At 56.0% G+C, this 13,270-nt stretch overlaps 2 protein-coding genes across 4 annotated transcripts in view; one reads left to right on the forward strand and one right to left on the reverse strand.

The window, feature by feature from the left end:
- Positions 1–6,903, forward strand: part of ACTN3 (actinin alpha 3) — a 17,725-nt gene extending 10,822 nt beyond the window's left edge. Inside the window, exons 12-22 of one of the 3 annotated variants that reach the window (XM_021708570.1) lie at positions 1,686–1,836; positions 2,470–2,578; positions 2,666–2,806; positions 3,108–3,290; positions 4,350–4,484; positions 4,581–4,760; positions 5,377–5,523; positions 5,612–5,683; positions 6,205–6,213; positions 6,370–6,528; positions 6,611–6,903. In XM_021708570.1, the coding sequence (XP_021564245.1) occupies positions 1,686–1,836; positions 2,470–2,578; positions 2,666–2,806; positions 3,108–3,290; positions 4,350–4,484; positions 4,581–4,760; positions 5,377–5,523; positions 5,612–5,683; positions 6,205–6,213; positions 6,370–6,528; positions 6,611–6,769 (1,445 nt within the window). In that variant the 3' untranslated portion in view covers positions 6,770–6,903. Of the gene's footprint in view, positions 1–1,685; positions 1,837–2,469; positions 2,579–2,665; positions 2,807–3,107; positions 3,291–4,349; positions 4,485–4,580; positions 4,761–5,376; positions 5,524–5,611; positions 5,689–6,204; positions 6,214–6,365; positions 6,529–6,610 lie in introns of all 3 variants that reach the window. The other 2 variants (XM_008050069.2, XM_008050068.1) reach the window with 2 other exon arrangements.
- A 738-nt stretch (positions 6,904–7,641) lies between these two features.
- The window catches only part of CTSF (cathepsin F), a 7,654-nt gene continuing 2,025 nt past the window's right edge, over positions 7,642–13,270 (reverse strand). The window contains exons 3-14 of the mRNA XM_008050071.2: positions 12,924–13,008; positions 12,774–12,835; positions 12,580–12,655; positions 10,945–11,058; positions 10,681–10,826; positions 10,498–10,594; positions 10,337–10,417; positions 9,036–9,155; positions 8,891–8,955; positions 8,707–8,797; positions 8,242–8,300; positions 7,642–8,165 (exon numbers count right to left, since the gene is read on the reverse strand). Of these exons, the coding sequence (XP_008048262.2) occupies positions 8,091–8,165; positions 8,242–8,300; positions 8,707–8,797; positions 8,891–8,955; positions 9,036–9,155; positions 10,337–10,417; positions 10,498–10,594; positions 10,681–10,826; positions 10,945–11,058; positions 12,580–12,655; positions 12,774–12,835; positions 12,924–13,008 (1,071 nt within the window). The 3' untranslated portion in view covers positions 7,642–8,090. The remainder of the gene's footprint in view (positions 8,166–8,241; positions 8,301–8,706; positions 8,798–8,890; positions 8,956–9,035; positions 9,156–10,336; positions 10,418–10,497; positions 10,595–10,680; positions 10,827–10,944; positions 11,059–12,579; positions 12,656–12,773; positions 12,836–12,923; positions 13,009–13,270) is intronic.

Genomic DNA, 13,270 nt, shown 5'->3' on the forward strand with positions numbered 1-13,270 from the left:
CTCAGCCTCCCAAAGGCGTGGGATTACAGGCTGAGCCACCGAGCCCGGCTTTAATTTTTTATTTATTGTAGAGACGAGGTCTCGCCAGGTTGCCCTGGTGGGTCTCGAACTCGTGGGCTCAGGCAATCCACTTGCCTCGGCCTCCCAAAGTGCTGGGATTACAGGCTGAGCCACTGAGCCCAGCGTGCAATTTTTAATCTGTAAACTCAGCTACCCCTCCCCCTCCCCTGACTTGTTCTAGCCTCCTGTAGGTCCACTCTGATTAATGGAGCATCTAACATTATATTTGTGTATGTAGCAGCTGTTCAAAGGTGAGTCTATCCCTCACCCTAACATTACTATGTCATACTCAAAGTAAAACGTTGCAGGAGTCAAATATATCACTCTGTATAAAAACATTCATTCAGTATTCTATCAGGGATTTTAATCCTACAAATCGCCAGACATGGTGGTTTACATCTGTAATCTCAGCACTTTGGGAGGCAGAGGTGAGAGGATTTCCTGACCCCACAGGTTCAAGACCAGCCTAGGCAATATGGTGAGACCATGTCTCTACAATAAATCAAAAAAGTAGCCGGGCATGGTTGAGTAGTCTCAGCTACTTGGAAGGCTGAGGCAGAAGGATCACCTACCCAGAAGGTCGAGGCTGCAGTGGCCATGAGTGTACCACTGCACTCCAGCCTGGGTGACAGAGTGAGACTCTGACTCAAAGAAAAAAAAAGAAAAGAAAAGAAATCCTAGAAGTCAATAAGTCTTGCCTAGAAAAAAATTATTAAATGCTAATAATGAATTGTGGACATAATGAATAGCAAGAGTTTGCTATAATAAGGATTTCTCAAATTTACAGCTAGTTCTGTGACCCCAGGAGGTCTCTGAATCTCGGATAATGCAGAGGCCCTCAATAAATGGTCGTAGCCGCTATTATTGTGGTTTGGGGTTTTGTTTTTTTTTTTGAGTTGGAGTCGCACTCTGTCACCCAGACTGGAATGCAGTGCACACTCACAGCCACTGCAGCCTCGACCTGCTGTACTCAGGCGATTCTTCTGCCTCTGCCTTCCAAGTAGCTGGAACTACAGACATGTGCCACCACGCCCACCTAATTCTTTGATTTATGTAAAGATGAGGTCTTGCCAAGTTGCTCAGGTTGGTCTTGAACCCCTGGGCTTAGGCAATCCTCTTGCCTCCTCTTCCCAAAGTGTTGGGATTACAGGCGTGAGCCAACCAAATAAAAGTATGGTTTTTATTTGCATAATTATGATAGTTATCATTTAAAAGCACTTTGACATTCATCCAGCAAATAAATATTCATTGAGGGGCCTTCATAGTACCAGGCACTGTGCCAGGGGCTGGGGAAACAGGCGTGCAAAGGAAGCAGGATCAGGGACTCATAGGGCTCATAGAGTCGTTGAGACGTAGTTTGAGATCAAATAACTGTACCAAGGCCTCCTGGACGGTGCTGGGTCAGGGGTCATTGATGTCATTTATAGGTCAGGCTGGGAACAGGAGCGTCACCTACCTTTTTTGTGCTGGCGCCTCAGAGCAAACCCTTAGGATAGGCTGTGCAGGTGTGATCACCTCGTTCACAGATGAGGATTCTCTAAGATCACACAGCCCGGCTGGCACTGGCACCCGCTGCTCCTGCCGCGGCCGCCGCTGGGTGACCAGAGCCGGGCCTCTCTCCGCAGGGAAGTTGGATATGCTGAGCCAGCGCGACTACGAGTCGGCCTCGCTCCAGGAGGTGCGGGCGCTTCTGCGGCGCCACGAGGCCTTTGAGAGCGACCTAGCGGCGCACCAGGACCGCGTGGAGCACATCGCCGCGCTGGCCCAGGAGCTCAAGTAGGCGGGGCCTCGGCAGGGCCCGCCCCCTAGACAACGCCCCATCCTGGACCCGCCCCCTGGGCGGCAAGCCCCGCCCTTCTCCCCATTACCCTCTTCCAGACCCCGGGTTCTCCCAGGTTCGGCAACCCCCTGCGGTCGTACTCATGTCCCTCCCCATCACCACTCGCTCCGCCCCTCCTGGAACCCCACCGCCATCTCTGGACCCCGCTCTGCTTCCCAAAGCCTTCCTCACTGGCGCGCGACCTATCCCACCCCGTGGCCGGCCCCCCTAACCTGGCCGTACCCTTCCCCTCCCGGCCTTGCTAAGCCAAACGCTCCCCATCAGCTTGGACCTCGCCGTCTCCTCCCATAACCCCGCCCCTTCTCGCATAACCCCGCCCCCGAAACGCCAGGCCACGCCCCTCCATCCAAGCACCTCCATGGACCGGAGCTGTGGACCCGCAGGCATCCCCCTTCCCGCAGGACAGCGCTGCGAGTCCCCTCTAGGAAAGCCCCCCTTTACCCCCAATCTGTCCCGGCTCTCTTATGCCTTCACCACCACCCAGGGCACAGACTCCAGCCCAGGGAGGCAGGTCAGGAGGAAATCTGGCACGGGTCTGGCCCCACACTCGTCCCCCTTCTCGCCCCCAGTGAGCTGGACTACCACGAGGCGGCTTCCGTGAACAGCCGCTGCCAGGCCATCTGTGACCAGTGGGACCAGCTGGGCACACTGACGCAGAAGAGGCGGGACGCGCTAGAGGTGGGGTGGGGAGCTGGGAGCTGGGCTGGAGGCAGGTGAGGTTGGGCTGCTGGGCAGGCGGCTGACCCCTATCTCCCCGGGCCCCAGAGGATGGAGAAGCTTCTGGAGACTATCGACCAGCTGCAGCTGGAGTTCGCCCGGCGGGCAGCACCCTTCAACAACTGGCTGGACGGGGCCGTGGAGGACCTACAGGACGTGTGGCTGGTGCACTCGGTGGAGGAGACCCAGGTGGGCACCTGAGCTGTGGGGGGGTTGGATGGAATGACAGGGAAGGTTCGAGACCAACCTGAGCAACTTGGCAAGACCTCATCTTTACATAAATCAATCCTGCCAGCCATTCCTTTGGGTTCCTGGGGAATGGAGATGAGAGGAAAACCCCAATTCCCAGGGACTGAGCTGGGAGATGGGAGGCTCGGGTTCTTGCCCCAGGCCTGCCTGGGACTGCTGGGTGGCCTGGAGCACATTCCTGCCTTTTCTGTTGCCTGCGGTAAGTGGAGGGATGCCGGCTGATGCTTCCTGTCACCCCCAGAGCCTGGTGACAGCGCATGACCAGTTCAAAGCAACACTGTCCGAGGCGGACCGAGAGCGAGGCGCCATCCTGGGCATCCAGAGTGAGATCCAGAAGATCTGCCAGACCTACGGGCTGCGGCCTAACATTACCAACCCCTACATCAACCTCACCCCGCAGGACATCAACTCCAAGTGGGACCAGGTCGGTGCTCCTGTAGCCTCACCCTGCCGCCTCCCATGCCCTCCTGCATACTCTAGCCACCTTGAAGCCTCAGACGTCCCAAGATATAGAGTGTCAAGCCCACTTTCAGGTCTGGGTTCTGCCACAGACTCCGTGTGACACTGGATAAGTCACTGAGCCCATCTTGGCCTCATCTGTATAATGATCATAACAGCATTTTTCCTGTCAGGACTGGTGTAAAGAAGATTTAAGTCTAGTGTGTGGGCATCTTTTATAAAACCGCCTGTATTTGTTATAAATTATATCATCAGTCTCTATTTATTTATTTATTTTTTGAGTTGGAGTCTCATTGTGTGGCCTAGGCTGGAGTGCAGTGGAACCCTCACGGTCACTGCAACCTCGACCTGCTGGGCTCAGGTGATCCTTCCGCCTCAGTCTTCCAAGTCGTTGGAACGACAGGCACACGCCACCATGCTTGGCTAATTTTTAAATTTAATATATAGATGAGTTGCCCAGGCTGGTCTTGAACCCATGGGCTCAGGCAATCCTTTCACCTCGGCCTCCCAAAGTGCTGGGATTATAGGCATGAGCCACCGTGCCCAGACTATTTATTTATTTGGAGTCAGAGTCTCACTCTGTTGCCCAGGCTGGAGTGCAGTTATATGATTACAGCTCACCACAGCCTCAACCGCTTAGGCTCAGACGATCCTTCCACCTCAGCCTCCCAAGTAGCTGGGACTACAGGCACACACTACCACGCTCAACTCATTTTTTGGACATTTTATGAAGGCAAAGTCTCGCTGTGTTGCCCAGGCTGGTCTCGAACTCCTGGGCTCAAGCAATCCTCTTGCCTTGGCCTCCAAAAGTGTTGGGATTACAGGGGTGAGCTGCTGCACCCAGCCTATTCCCATTTTACAGATGGGGAAACCGAAGCCTACAGAGGCTAGTGGCTTGCCCATAGAGCCCAGAAAATTTGGCTCGCGGCAACAGGGGCATAGGTTTGAGGAACTAGAGCCAGTCTCCCCTCAAAGCCATCTCCCAGCCCCCAGACCTGGCTCTGTCACAACCACCTCCTTCCAGGTCCGAAAGCTGGTGCCCAGCCGTGACCAGACACTGCAGGAGGAACTGGCACGGCAACAGGTGAACGAGAGGCTCCGGCGACAGTTTGCAGCCCAGGCCAATGCTGTCGGGCCTTGGATCCAGGCGAAGGTGGAGGTAAGGGCTTGGAGAGGGGAGCCCGACCTGGGAGAAGTGGCCAGGGTTGGGTCCCAGGGAGCTGGGAGCTCTCATGCTGTCTGGGTACTCCTGCAGGAGGTGGGGCGGCTGGCAGCGGGGCTGATTGGGTCTCTGGAGGACCAGATGGCCGGGCTGCGACAGCAAGAGCACAACATTATCAACTACAAGAGCAACATTGACCGGCTGGAGGGTGACCACCAGCTGCTACAGGAGAACCTGGTGTTTGACAACAAGCACACCGTCTACAGCATGGAGGTGAGACCATACCCTCTTAGAGGAGAGAGGTGGCAGCATTGACTGGGGAAACCTGGGGTGATCACAGCTGGACACAGCATGTGTGTCCCTGGAGGGTCTCCCAATGCAGGTACTGAGACCTAGCGACCCATCCAGAGTCACAAAGCAGACTAAAGTCAGGCCAGGATTGGCCATGGCTGATCAAAAGACAGGAAGACTGAGCGTGGTGACTCACGCCTGTAATCCCAGCACTTTGGGAGGTAGAGGTGAGAGGATTGCCTGAGCCTGCAGGTTCGAGACCAGTCTGGGCAAGTGGGTGAGCCCTCGTCTCTACAATAAATCAAAAAACTAGCTGGCGTGGCTGTAGTTCCAGCTACTTGGAAGGCTGAGGCGGAAGGATTGCCTGATCCAGCAGGTAGAGGCTGTGGTGGCCGTGAGTGTGCCACTGCACTCCAGCCTGGGTGACAGAGTGAGACTCCAACTAAAAAAAAAACAACAGGAAGGGCTGCTGGGGGCCACTCAGTGGAACCTATAGATAGGAATGAAGGCCCTCCCAGGGTCACTCAGGGGTTGAGAGCAGAGCCAGAGCCAGCAAGGTACGGGCTGCCCGCTGACTGTCCTGCCTCCTGCTTGCCAGCACATCCGCGTGGGCTGGGAGCAGCTACTCACCTCCATCGCCCGCACCATCAACGAGGTGGAGAACCAGGTACTGACCCGAGATGCCAAGGGTCTGAGCCAGGAGCAGCTCAACGAGTTCCGAGCATCCTTCAACCACTTTGACCGGGTCAGCAGGGGCCCAGCCCTGTGGGGTAAGAGACCTTGGGGACTGGTGGGGCTTGGGGACCAAGCCTGATATCCACTCACCCTGACAGAAGCGGAACGGGAGGATGGAGCCCGATGACTTCCGAGCTTGCCTCATCTCTATGGGCTACGACCTGGTGAGTGTCCCCAGGTCCTTCCCAGCTGCACGTCAGAGCCCACTCCTCTGTACTGGTCACCCGCCCACCTTCACACACATTATCTCCTTCACTTTTGTGTTTTGGAGTCGGAGTCCCACTGTCGCCCAGGCTGGAGTGCAGTGGCAGGCTCATGGCCACTGCAGGCTCAACCTGCTGGGCTCAGGAGATCCTTCCACCTCAGGCTTCCAGTAGCTGGATCTATAATGCACCACCACGCCTGGCTAATTTTTTGATTTATTATAGAGACGAGGTCTTGCCCAGTTGCCCGGGCTGGTCTCAAACTCCTGGACTCAGGCAATCCCCTTACCTCCACTTCCCAAAGTGCTGGGATTATAGGCGTGAGCCACCATGCATGGCCCTCTTCACTCTTCATTACACCCATGCAGAGCTCAGAGGTAAACCCACTTGCACCTGGTTCTGTGGGGCCCCCAAATCTGAGCTTGCAACATTTTTACCTCAGAGAAGCAACAATGCAGACAGGGGTGTGACCCCAGAGAAAAATCCAGGACCAACGAGCCTTCCTTGAAGGACTTCCTAAGGCCAGGCTAAGGTCTTTGGAGGAAAGAAGCACCCTGTCACTGGGATGGTGCAAGCCAAGCCTAGACAGGGGACACTGGGGCCCTCATGGCTTTAGCGCTCATGGGCATGGCGCCTGGCCTCCGTCTCTGCAGGGGGAAGCAGAGTTTGCTCGCATCATGACCATGGTGGACCCCAACGCATCCGGGGTCGTGACCTTCCAGGCCTTCATCGACTTCATGACCCGAGAGACAGCCGAGACTGACACGGCTGAGCAGGTCGTGGCCTCCTTCAAGATCCTGGCGGGAGACAAGGTGAGGCTCGGGCAGTGGGGGGCGCTGGTGGGCTGGGACAGGGAATGGGGCCTGCGGGCCTTCAACACCTTTTCTCCCCCAGAACTATATCACCCCTGAAGAGCTGCGGCGCGAGCTCCCGGCCGAGCAGGCCGAGTACTGCATCCGCCGGATGGTGGCCTACAAGGGATCCGGGGCCCCGGTTGGAGCCCTGGACTATGTGGCCTTCTCCAGTGCCCTCTACGGGGAGAGCGACCTCTGACCTCAATCTGAGGCTGTCTACGCAAGATGAAGGAAGGGTGCTCCCTGTGGCTGATCCCATCCACCCCTCGGAGCAAGGGCCTCAGAGAATGGCCAGCCCCGTGTTTCTGAATAAAGATCCATCTGTGGGCCTCTCCCCATCTCCTTTGGTTTCTTTTTTACTTTATTTATTTTTATTTTTTTGAGTTGGAGTCTCACTCGGTCGCCTAGACTGGAGTGCAGTGGCCGCACCCAGCCACCACAGCCTCGCCTGCAGGGCTCCGACGATCCTTCCGCCTCAGCCTTCCGAGTAGCCAGAATCACAGGCATGCGCTACCACGCCCGGCTGATTTTTTGATTTATTGTAGAGATGAGGTCTTGCTGCCCAGGCGGGTCTCGAACCCGCAGGCTCAGGCACTCCACTCACCTCAGCCCCCCAAAGGCACGGGATTACAGGCTGAGCCACCGAGCCTGGCTTTTTTACTTTAAAGGTGTGGGGTACAATTCAGGGGTAGACACACAAACATTAATTATGCAGGTACCCTTGTGGATGAGGTGTGCCCCTCCCTCCCCCAGCTGTTTCCCTCAACTGCCAATCCCATCCCCCTCCCCTGGCAGTTTCCCACTACTGCCAATCCCTTTCTTATAGTATTATGATCGCTCAAGGTCTGCTTATGGGTGAGAACATATGGTACTCTGCTCTTTGTTTCTGTGATAGATCACTGAGTATGACGGACTCTAAATCCATCCGAGTTGCTGCGAAGTCCTCCTTTGGGTTCTTGAAGCAGAAGCCGGGTCCCCAGTCTCCTGGGCAGGGCCGGCTATCCTACCTCGATGCACCAGGAGTCCCAACCATCTTTCCTTGCCTTCAAGGACTGCGCATTCACAACACACTGGGGACCAGGACACCTCTTTATTGCTGTTAGAAAGGGGTGGTTACAAGTTTCCTGGATGTGGAGGGGGACACCGTCCCCAAATCCAGGGGGACCAGAAAATTTCTAGCATCCAACAGAGGAAATTGGGGCAGGAAGCCAGAGCCTACTGAGGACTGAGCTCTGGGCTTAAGATCAGAATATTTTCTTCCTGATGGCTGCCCAAGCCCCCACTTTGGCTGCCAAGATGGCATCCTTCACCCCAAGATCCTCCTAGCTACCACAATCCCACCAAAGTGCAGGTGCAGAACTCCAGGGTGGGTGAGGGGTGGAGGGAAGCAGGGGCTGTGCTCCCGACCCAGTGCCCATCCCTCGGCCGGCTGTACCTCCTGGGGGAGGGGCCTGGGCACACAGGCCAGGCTGGGAAGGGGCTGCTTTGGTCAGCACCGGGTCCTGGAGCCAGCAGGCTCCTCAGTCCACCACCGCTGAGCTGGCCATCGTGTTCACACCACAGGCCCCGGACCCACGATGCAAGTAGTAGTAACCCTGCAGAGGAAGAGTGGGTGAGGGCACCGTGCTAGGACGGGGGTTGGGGAGCCGGGGCCGGGCAGGCAAGACTCACCTCCTCACCCCAGTCAGTGCCCCAGCTGTTCTTGATGGCCCAGAAGGGAATTTCAGAGCCTGGGGAGCAGTGTGGAGTACAAGGAGTCAGGGGCCCCCCAAGTCTCCGGGCAAGGCTTGCAGCACTTTGCACCCTTCAAGCAGTGGGTCTACTCTGTGACAGGGACAGCAGAAAGAGCGGCCCACCTGCCACCCTCACAGAGACCTGGTCCACCTCGGGGGAGGGGGAGGGCATCCACCCACCCACCTCCAGTAGGTCACTGGGCTATAACCATGTCATCTCTCACAGCTCTACCTCCCTCCCCTAGAGGGGATGGATGATTCCGCCTGGCCAACAGCCTGAGGCAGCGGATAAAAGTGGGGTCCCCAGGCATTCCCCAACATCCCCCTCCAGAGGTCCTGATGCTGTGGTCCAAGCCCTGCCTGCCAGGGGTGGCTGCCCAGGCGGACAGCCAACGGGACTCACGGTTGCCAAAGCCCACGAGCAGCACAGCGTGGTCGATGAGCCAAGGGCTGCAGAGGGGCCGGAGCGGGCGGGAGATCCCATGGCGGTAGAACTGGGGGGAGAGGGAGGAGGGGGCCAACTCCAAGGAGAAGCGGGGGATGGAATCACAAGAGATGGAGCGGAGGCAGCAGGGCTAGGGCCTTACCTGCATGCCAAAGGCATTGATGGCGACGGAGATCGGGCCTTTCTCGGCCAGCCAGGCCGCCAGCTCTGAGGTGGGGAGGGCCGGCCTCAGTGGACGCCTGGGCCCAATCCCCACCTGGCTCGGCCTCACCCCGCCCCTTACTCACTCTGCTCGTTCTGGGTCAGCTCCACCGAGTCGTTGATGTAGACCTTGGCCTTCGCTGCTGAGAAGTTGCAGGCCTGCATGTGGCCCTGGTAGCTGTAGTCATCCTCTGTCTCCAGCCCTCCTGGGGAACGGTGGGGAGTGAGGAGGGGCGAGGGGTGGGAGGCAGAGGAAGGATGAACTCCCGGTTATCATTCAGAGCCAGGAGAAGCATGCTAACCCCCTTATGCACGAGGTCTCATGTTTGTCACCCACCCTAGGCCACAGGCCACCCCCTCAGAGGAATAGCCCCATTCTAGAAACAACAAGACTGAGACCAGGAGAGGCGCGGAGCAGAGAACAACAGTAAGCAGCAAGAAACGTGGCAAGGACAGGACTCCACTCCCAACTGACTCCTCACCAAGGGCTTGGCCCAGCATTCTTGGGACTCTTGGCACAGCATTCTTGGGACTCTTGGCCCAGCATTCTTGGGACTCTTGGCCCAGCATTCTTGGGACTCTTGACCCTGTCTTACTTGTCCCGCGCTGAAAGGGCACTTCTAACCTAGCCCAGTCCCATGCCAGGCTCCTGGACCAGTCTCTAAAGCCACTCCAGTCCCTTAGCTCTTCACCCTCCTGCTACTGCAGCCCACCGCTGAACTGAACTTCCAGCTGAGGTCAACATTTCCCCTCAGGTTGCCACCTGGCGTTCTAGAAATTCAGACCTCCACGTAGAGAAACTAAGACCTCCTCATCACCAAGTCCCTGCTATATACCAGGAACTTTATATATTTCCGCTCTTGATATTCAAAGCAAGCCTGCGAGGTGGGCAGGGTAAGCCCCATTTCTGACTTGTCCAAGGTCTTCAGCTAATAAGTGTCAGCATTAAGACTTGAACCCGGCCAGGTTTAGTGGCTTAGTCTGTAATCCCAGTACTTTGGGAGGTGGAGGTAAGAGGATTGCCTGAGCCCAGGGATTCGAGACCAGCCTAAGCAACATGGCGAGACCTCGTTTCCACAATAAATAAAAAAATTAGCCGGGCATGGTGGTGCAGGCCTGTAGTTCCAGTTACTTGGAAGGTTGAGGCAGAAGGATCACCCGAGTCCAGCAGGTTGAGGCTGTGGTGGCCGTGAGCATGCCACTGCACTCCAACCTGGGCAGAGTGACTCCAACTCAAAAAAAAAAAAGAGTGAGACTCCAACTCAAACAAATAAAAACATGAACCCAGTTCTGTGTGATTCCCATGTCCGTGTCTACCCTCTTCATAAACTGACTTCTTATAGCGGGAAAAGAGGATCCTATTGCCCCCAACTCCATGAATGCATACCCAAATTCTTTATGGCTGAGTAGGCGTTGGAGGGCAAGCCACCCAGGCAAGCCTTGTCCATCTTGTCACAGTCCAAGAGCTCTAGGAGACAGAAGGCTGGTCCCGAAGACGCCCTCCAGAGGGCTTGGGTTGGGGACAGGGGGATAGAGCGGGGGGCTCACCCTGCTCAGAGAGGGAGAGCAGGGTGCCCCGGTTCAGGAACCACTGGCCCTCCACGTTGCCTGTGACCGAAAAGGCCCAACAGGAGCCGCACATGCCCTGCAAAGGACAAGCAGAGTCAGGGCCAGATCCCTTTCCAGTCCCAGTGCAGTGCCACTTCCCACCCTCGCTTCTAGGGGCCCGACCTGGTTCTTGACTTTAGTGACGGCTCCCTTTCTCCTCCAGTCCCATTCAGGCGGGGCAGGGTCCTCCACAGATTCGGCTCGGACCATCTTCCTACCAGGCTCTTCTTTTAGCAGAGGATTCAGATAGATGGTACGGAACTCCTCCTCTGTGGGCAAAGGTGGGCAGGGAGCCATGTGGGCATGCTAAGCCAGCCCTGACCAGGGGGCTTGAGAGCAGGCCCTGCCTCTTCCAGGCTCCACGAGGGCTCTGGCCACCTCCCCTACCTGTGAGATCACTGAACTTGGTGACTCCATACTGAGCTGTGCCACGGTCCAGAGCCTGGATCTTCTGCGCTCGCGCCATATTATTGATAAAGACGGAAAGGCGCCACTGGGCTTCTGAGGATCAAGGAGCAACAGAAAAGAGGCATGAGCCCAGGTAGATCATAAAAAGAGGGACAGCTGGGACTAACAGGTAGGGTCATCCCTGGGAGCAGGAAGGGGGGCAGACAGGCAAGTGACAGAGTTGAGAGAAGTGACCGACTTTCTTTTATTTTGAAAGCAGGATTTAGGCTGGGCTCAGTGGCTTAGTCTGTAATCCCAGCACTTTGGGAGGCCAAGCTAAGTGGATTGCCTGAGCCCATGGGTTCGAGACCCATCCGGGCAACTTAGTGAGACCTTGTCTCTACAATAAATAAAAAATTAGCCAGGTGTGGTAGCACACGCCTGTGGTTACGGCTACTTGGGAGGCTGAGGCAGAAGGATCGCCGGAGACCAGCAGGTCGAAATTGCGGTGGCTGGAAGCGTGCCAACACACTCCAGTCTGGGCGACAGAGTGAGACCCCAACTCAAAAAAAAGCAGGATTTATTGAGAGGACAGAAAAGCCCTCACAGTGGGAGGGGACCCCAGGGGGTTGTCCTAAATATGTATACTTTTTTTTTTGAGTTGGAGTCTCACTCTATCGCCCAGGTTGGAGTGCAGTGGCATGCTCACAGCACCGCAGCCTTCACCTGCTGGGCTCAGTTGATCCTTCCGTCTGTGATCAACTTTTGGGACCAAACTGAAGTAATGATCTCCCAGGTATAAAAACAGTCACCAAAATGGGGCTTAAAGCATCACCCGCCTCCGCCACCAGGCACAGTGGCTCACACCTGTAATCCCAGCACTTTGGAAGGCAAAGGCAAGAGGAATGCCTGAGCCCAAAGGTTCAAGACCAGCCTGGACAACTTGGTGAGACCTTGTCTCTACAATAATTCCAAAAATCAGCTGAGTGTAGTAGCATGTGCCTGTGGTTCCAGCTACTTGGAATGCTGGGATGGAGGGATCACCTGAGCCCAGGAGGTCGAGGATATGGTGCCATGAGCGTGCCACTGCACTCCAGCCTGGGTGACAGAGTGAGACTCTGACTCAAAAAAAAAAAGAGAGAGAGAGAGCTGGACTTGAACCCAGGAACTTGGCTTCAGAGCCTGGGGCACAGCTTGATTGCCTCTTGGAAGCCCCTCTTCTCAACGGCAAAGTGGCAGGTGCCTCCCCAGCAGGTCAAGCCCACAGTGCCGTGAGCGTGCCACTGCCTGAGTGACAGAGTGACCCTCCAACTCAAAAAGAAAACAAAAGCATCACCCCAGAGGTCACGAGGAAAGGCCACAGGGCCTCAGCACAAAACACCCGGCCTCCACACCGTCGCACCTCACCCAGAGTGACGGAGGCCCATAGTTTCTGACCAGAAAGATCAGGTGAAAGAAGGGGCCGGGTTCTTGGGGTGGCTGCCTAGTCCTAGAAGGCTGGGGCAGAACTCAGGGACTTAGGGGTCACTGAATGGGCATACTGCTCTATCTTTCCCCTCTCCAACTCCAAGGTGCCATGTTTCGGGGAAGGACCTGAACTAATCGGAACAGGTACAGCCAAGGGTGTGTCCTCACCTTCCTTTGACTCATATGTCCGGTTATAGGTGGAGATAAAGTTCTTAAACAACGAAGCCATCTTCAAAGAAAAGTCCTGGAAAGGCAGAAGGGCCTTTACAAGGAGTTCAATTGGACCAGAGAGCCATACTCAGGGGTGAAGGAAGGAGAGGCGAATAAAGCAGCACCTGGCTCCCCAGATAGGAGCTCCTCACCTGGGGCAGGGGATCCTCGGTCAACAGAGGAAGGACTGAATTCAAAGTCTCGTTTCTGTCACCTGGATAGGGTTGAGACAGAGAGGAAATCAAGACTGAATCCTGAAGTCTCACCTGGGTCCTCCCAGCATCCTTGGGCTATCCCAGCACCTGGAACCTTGGTATCCACCGTGTCACAATCTCTCCTTAGCATCATGTGTTTTCCCAGCTCATCCAGGATTTCGAAGCTGCAGAGCTGGAAGGAGAAGAAGAAACAGGTCTGGGGGCTGCGATGGAGTAAGGTCTGGACAAGGTGAAACTAAAGGCTGCTCAGATGAGAATCACCCCCACAGCGGAGAGGGAGGCACGCCCAGCACCCAGACACACTCCTTTTTTTTCTCTCTCTCTTTTAATTTTGATTTTGAAACTCTGGGGTACAGGCCAGGCTCGGTGGCTCAGCCTGTAATCCCAACACTTTGGGAGGCCGAGGTGAGTGGACTGCCTGAGCCCGCGGGTTC

The sequence above is a fragment of the Carlito syrichta genome, unplaced genomic scaffold (genome assembly GCF_000164805.1).
Source record: "Carlito syrichta isolate Samal-C Ts95f unplaced genomic scaffold, Tarsius_syrichta-2.0.1 Scaffold142954, whole genome shotgun sequence".
In the NCBI taxonomy this organism is placed as follows: domain Eukaryota; kingdom Metazoa; phylum Chordata; class Mammalia; order Primates; family Tarsiidae; genus Carlito; species Carlito syrichta.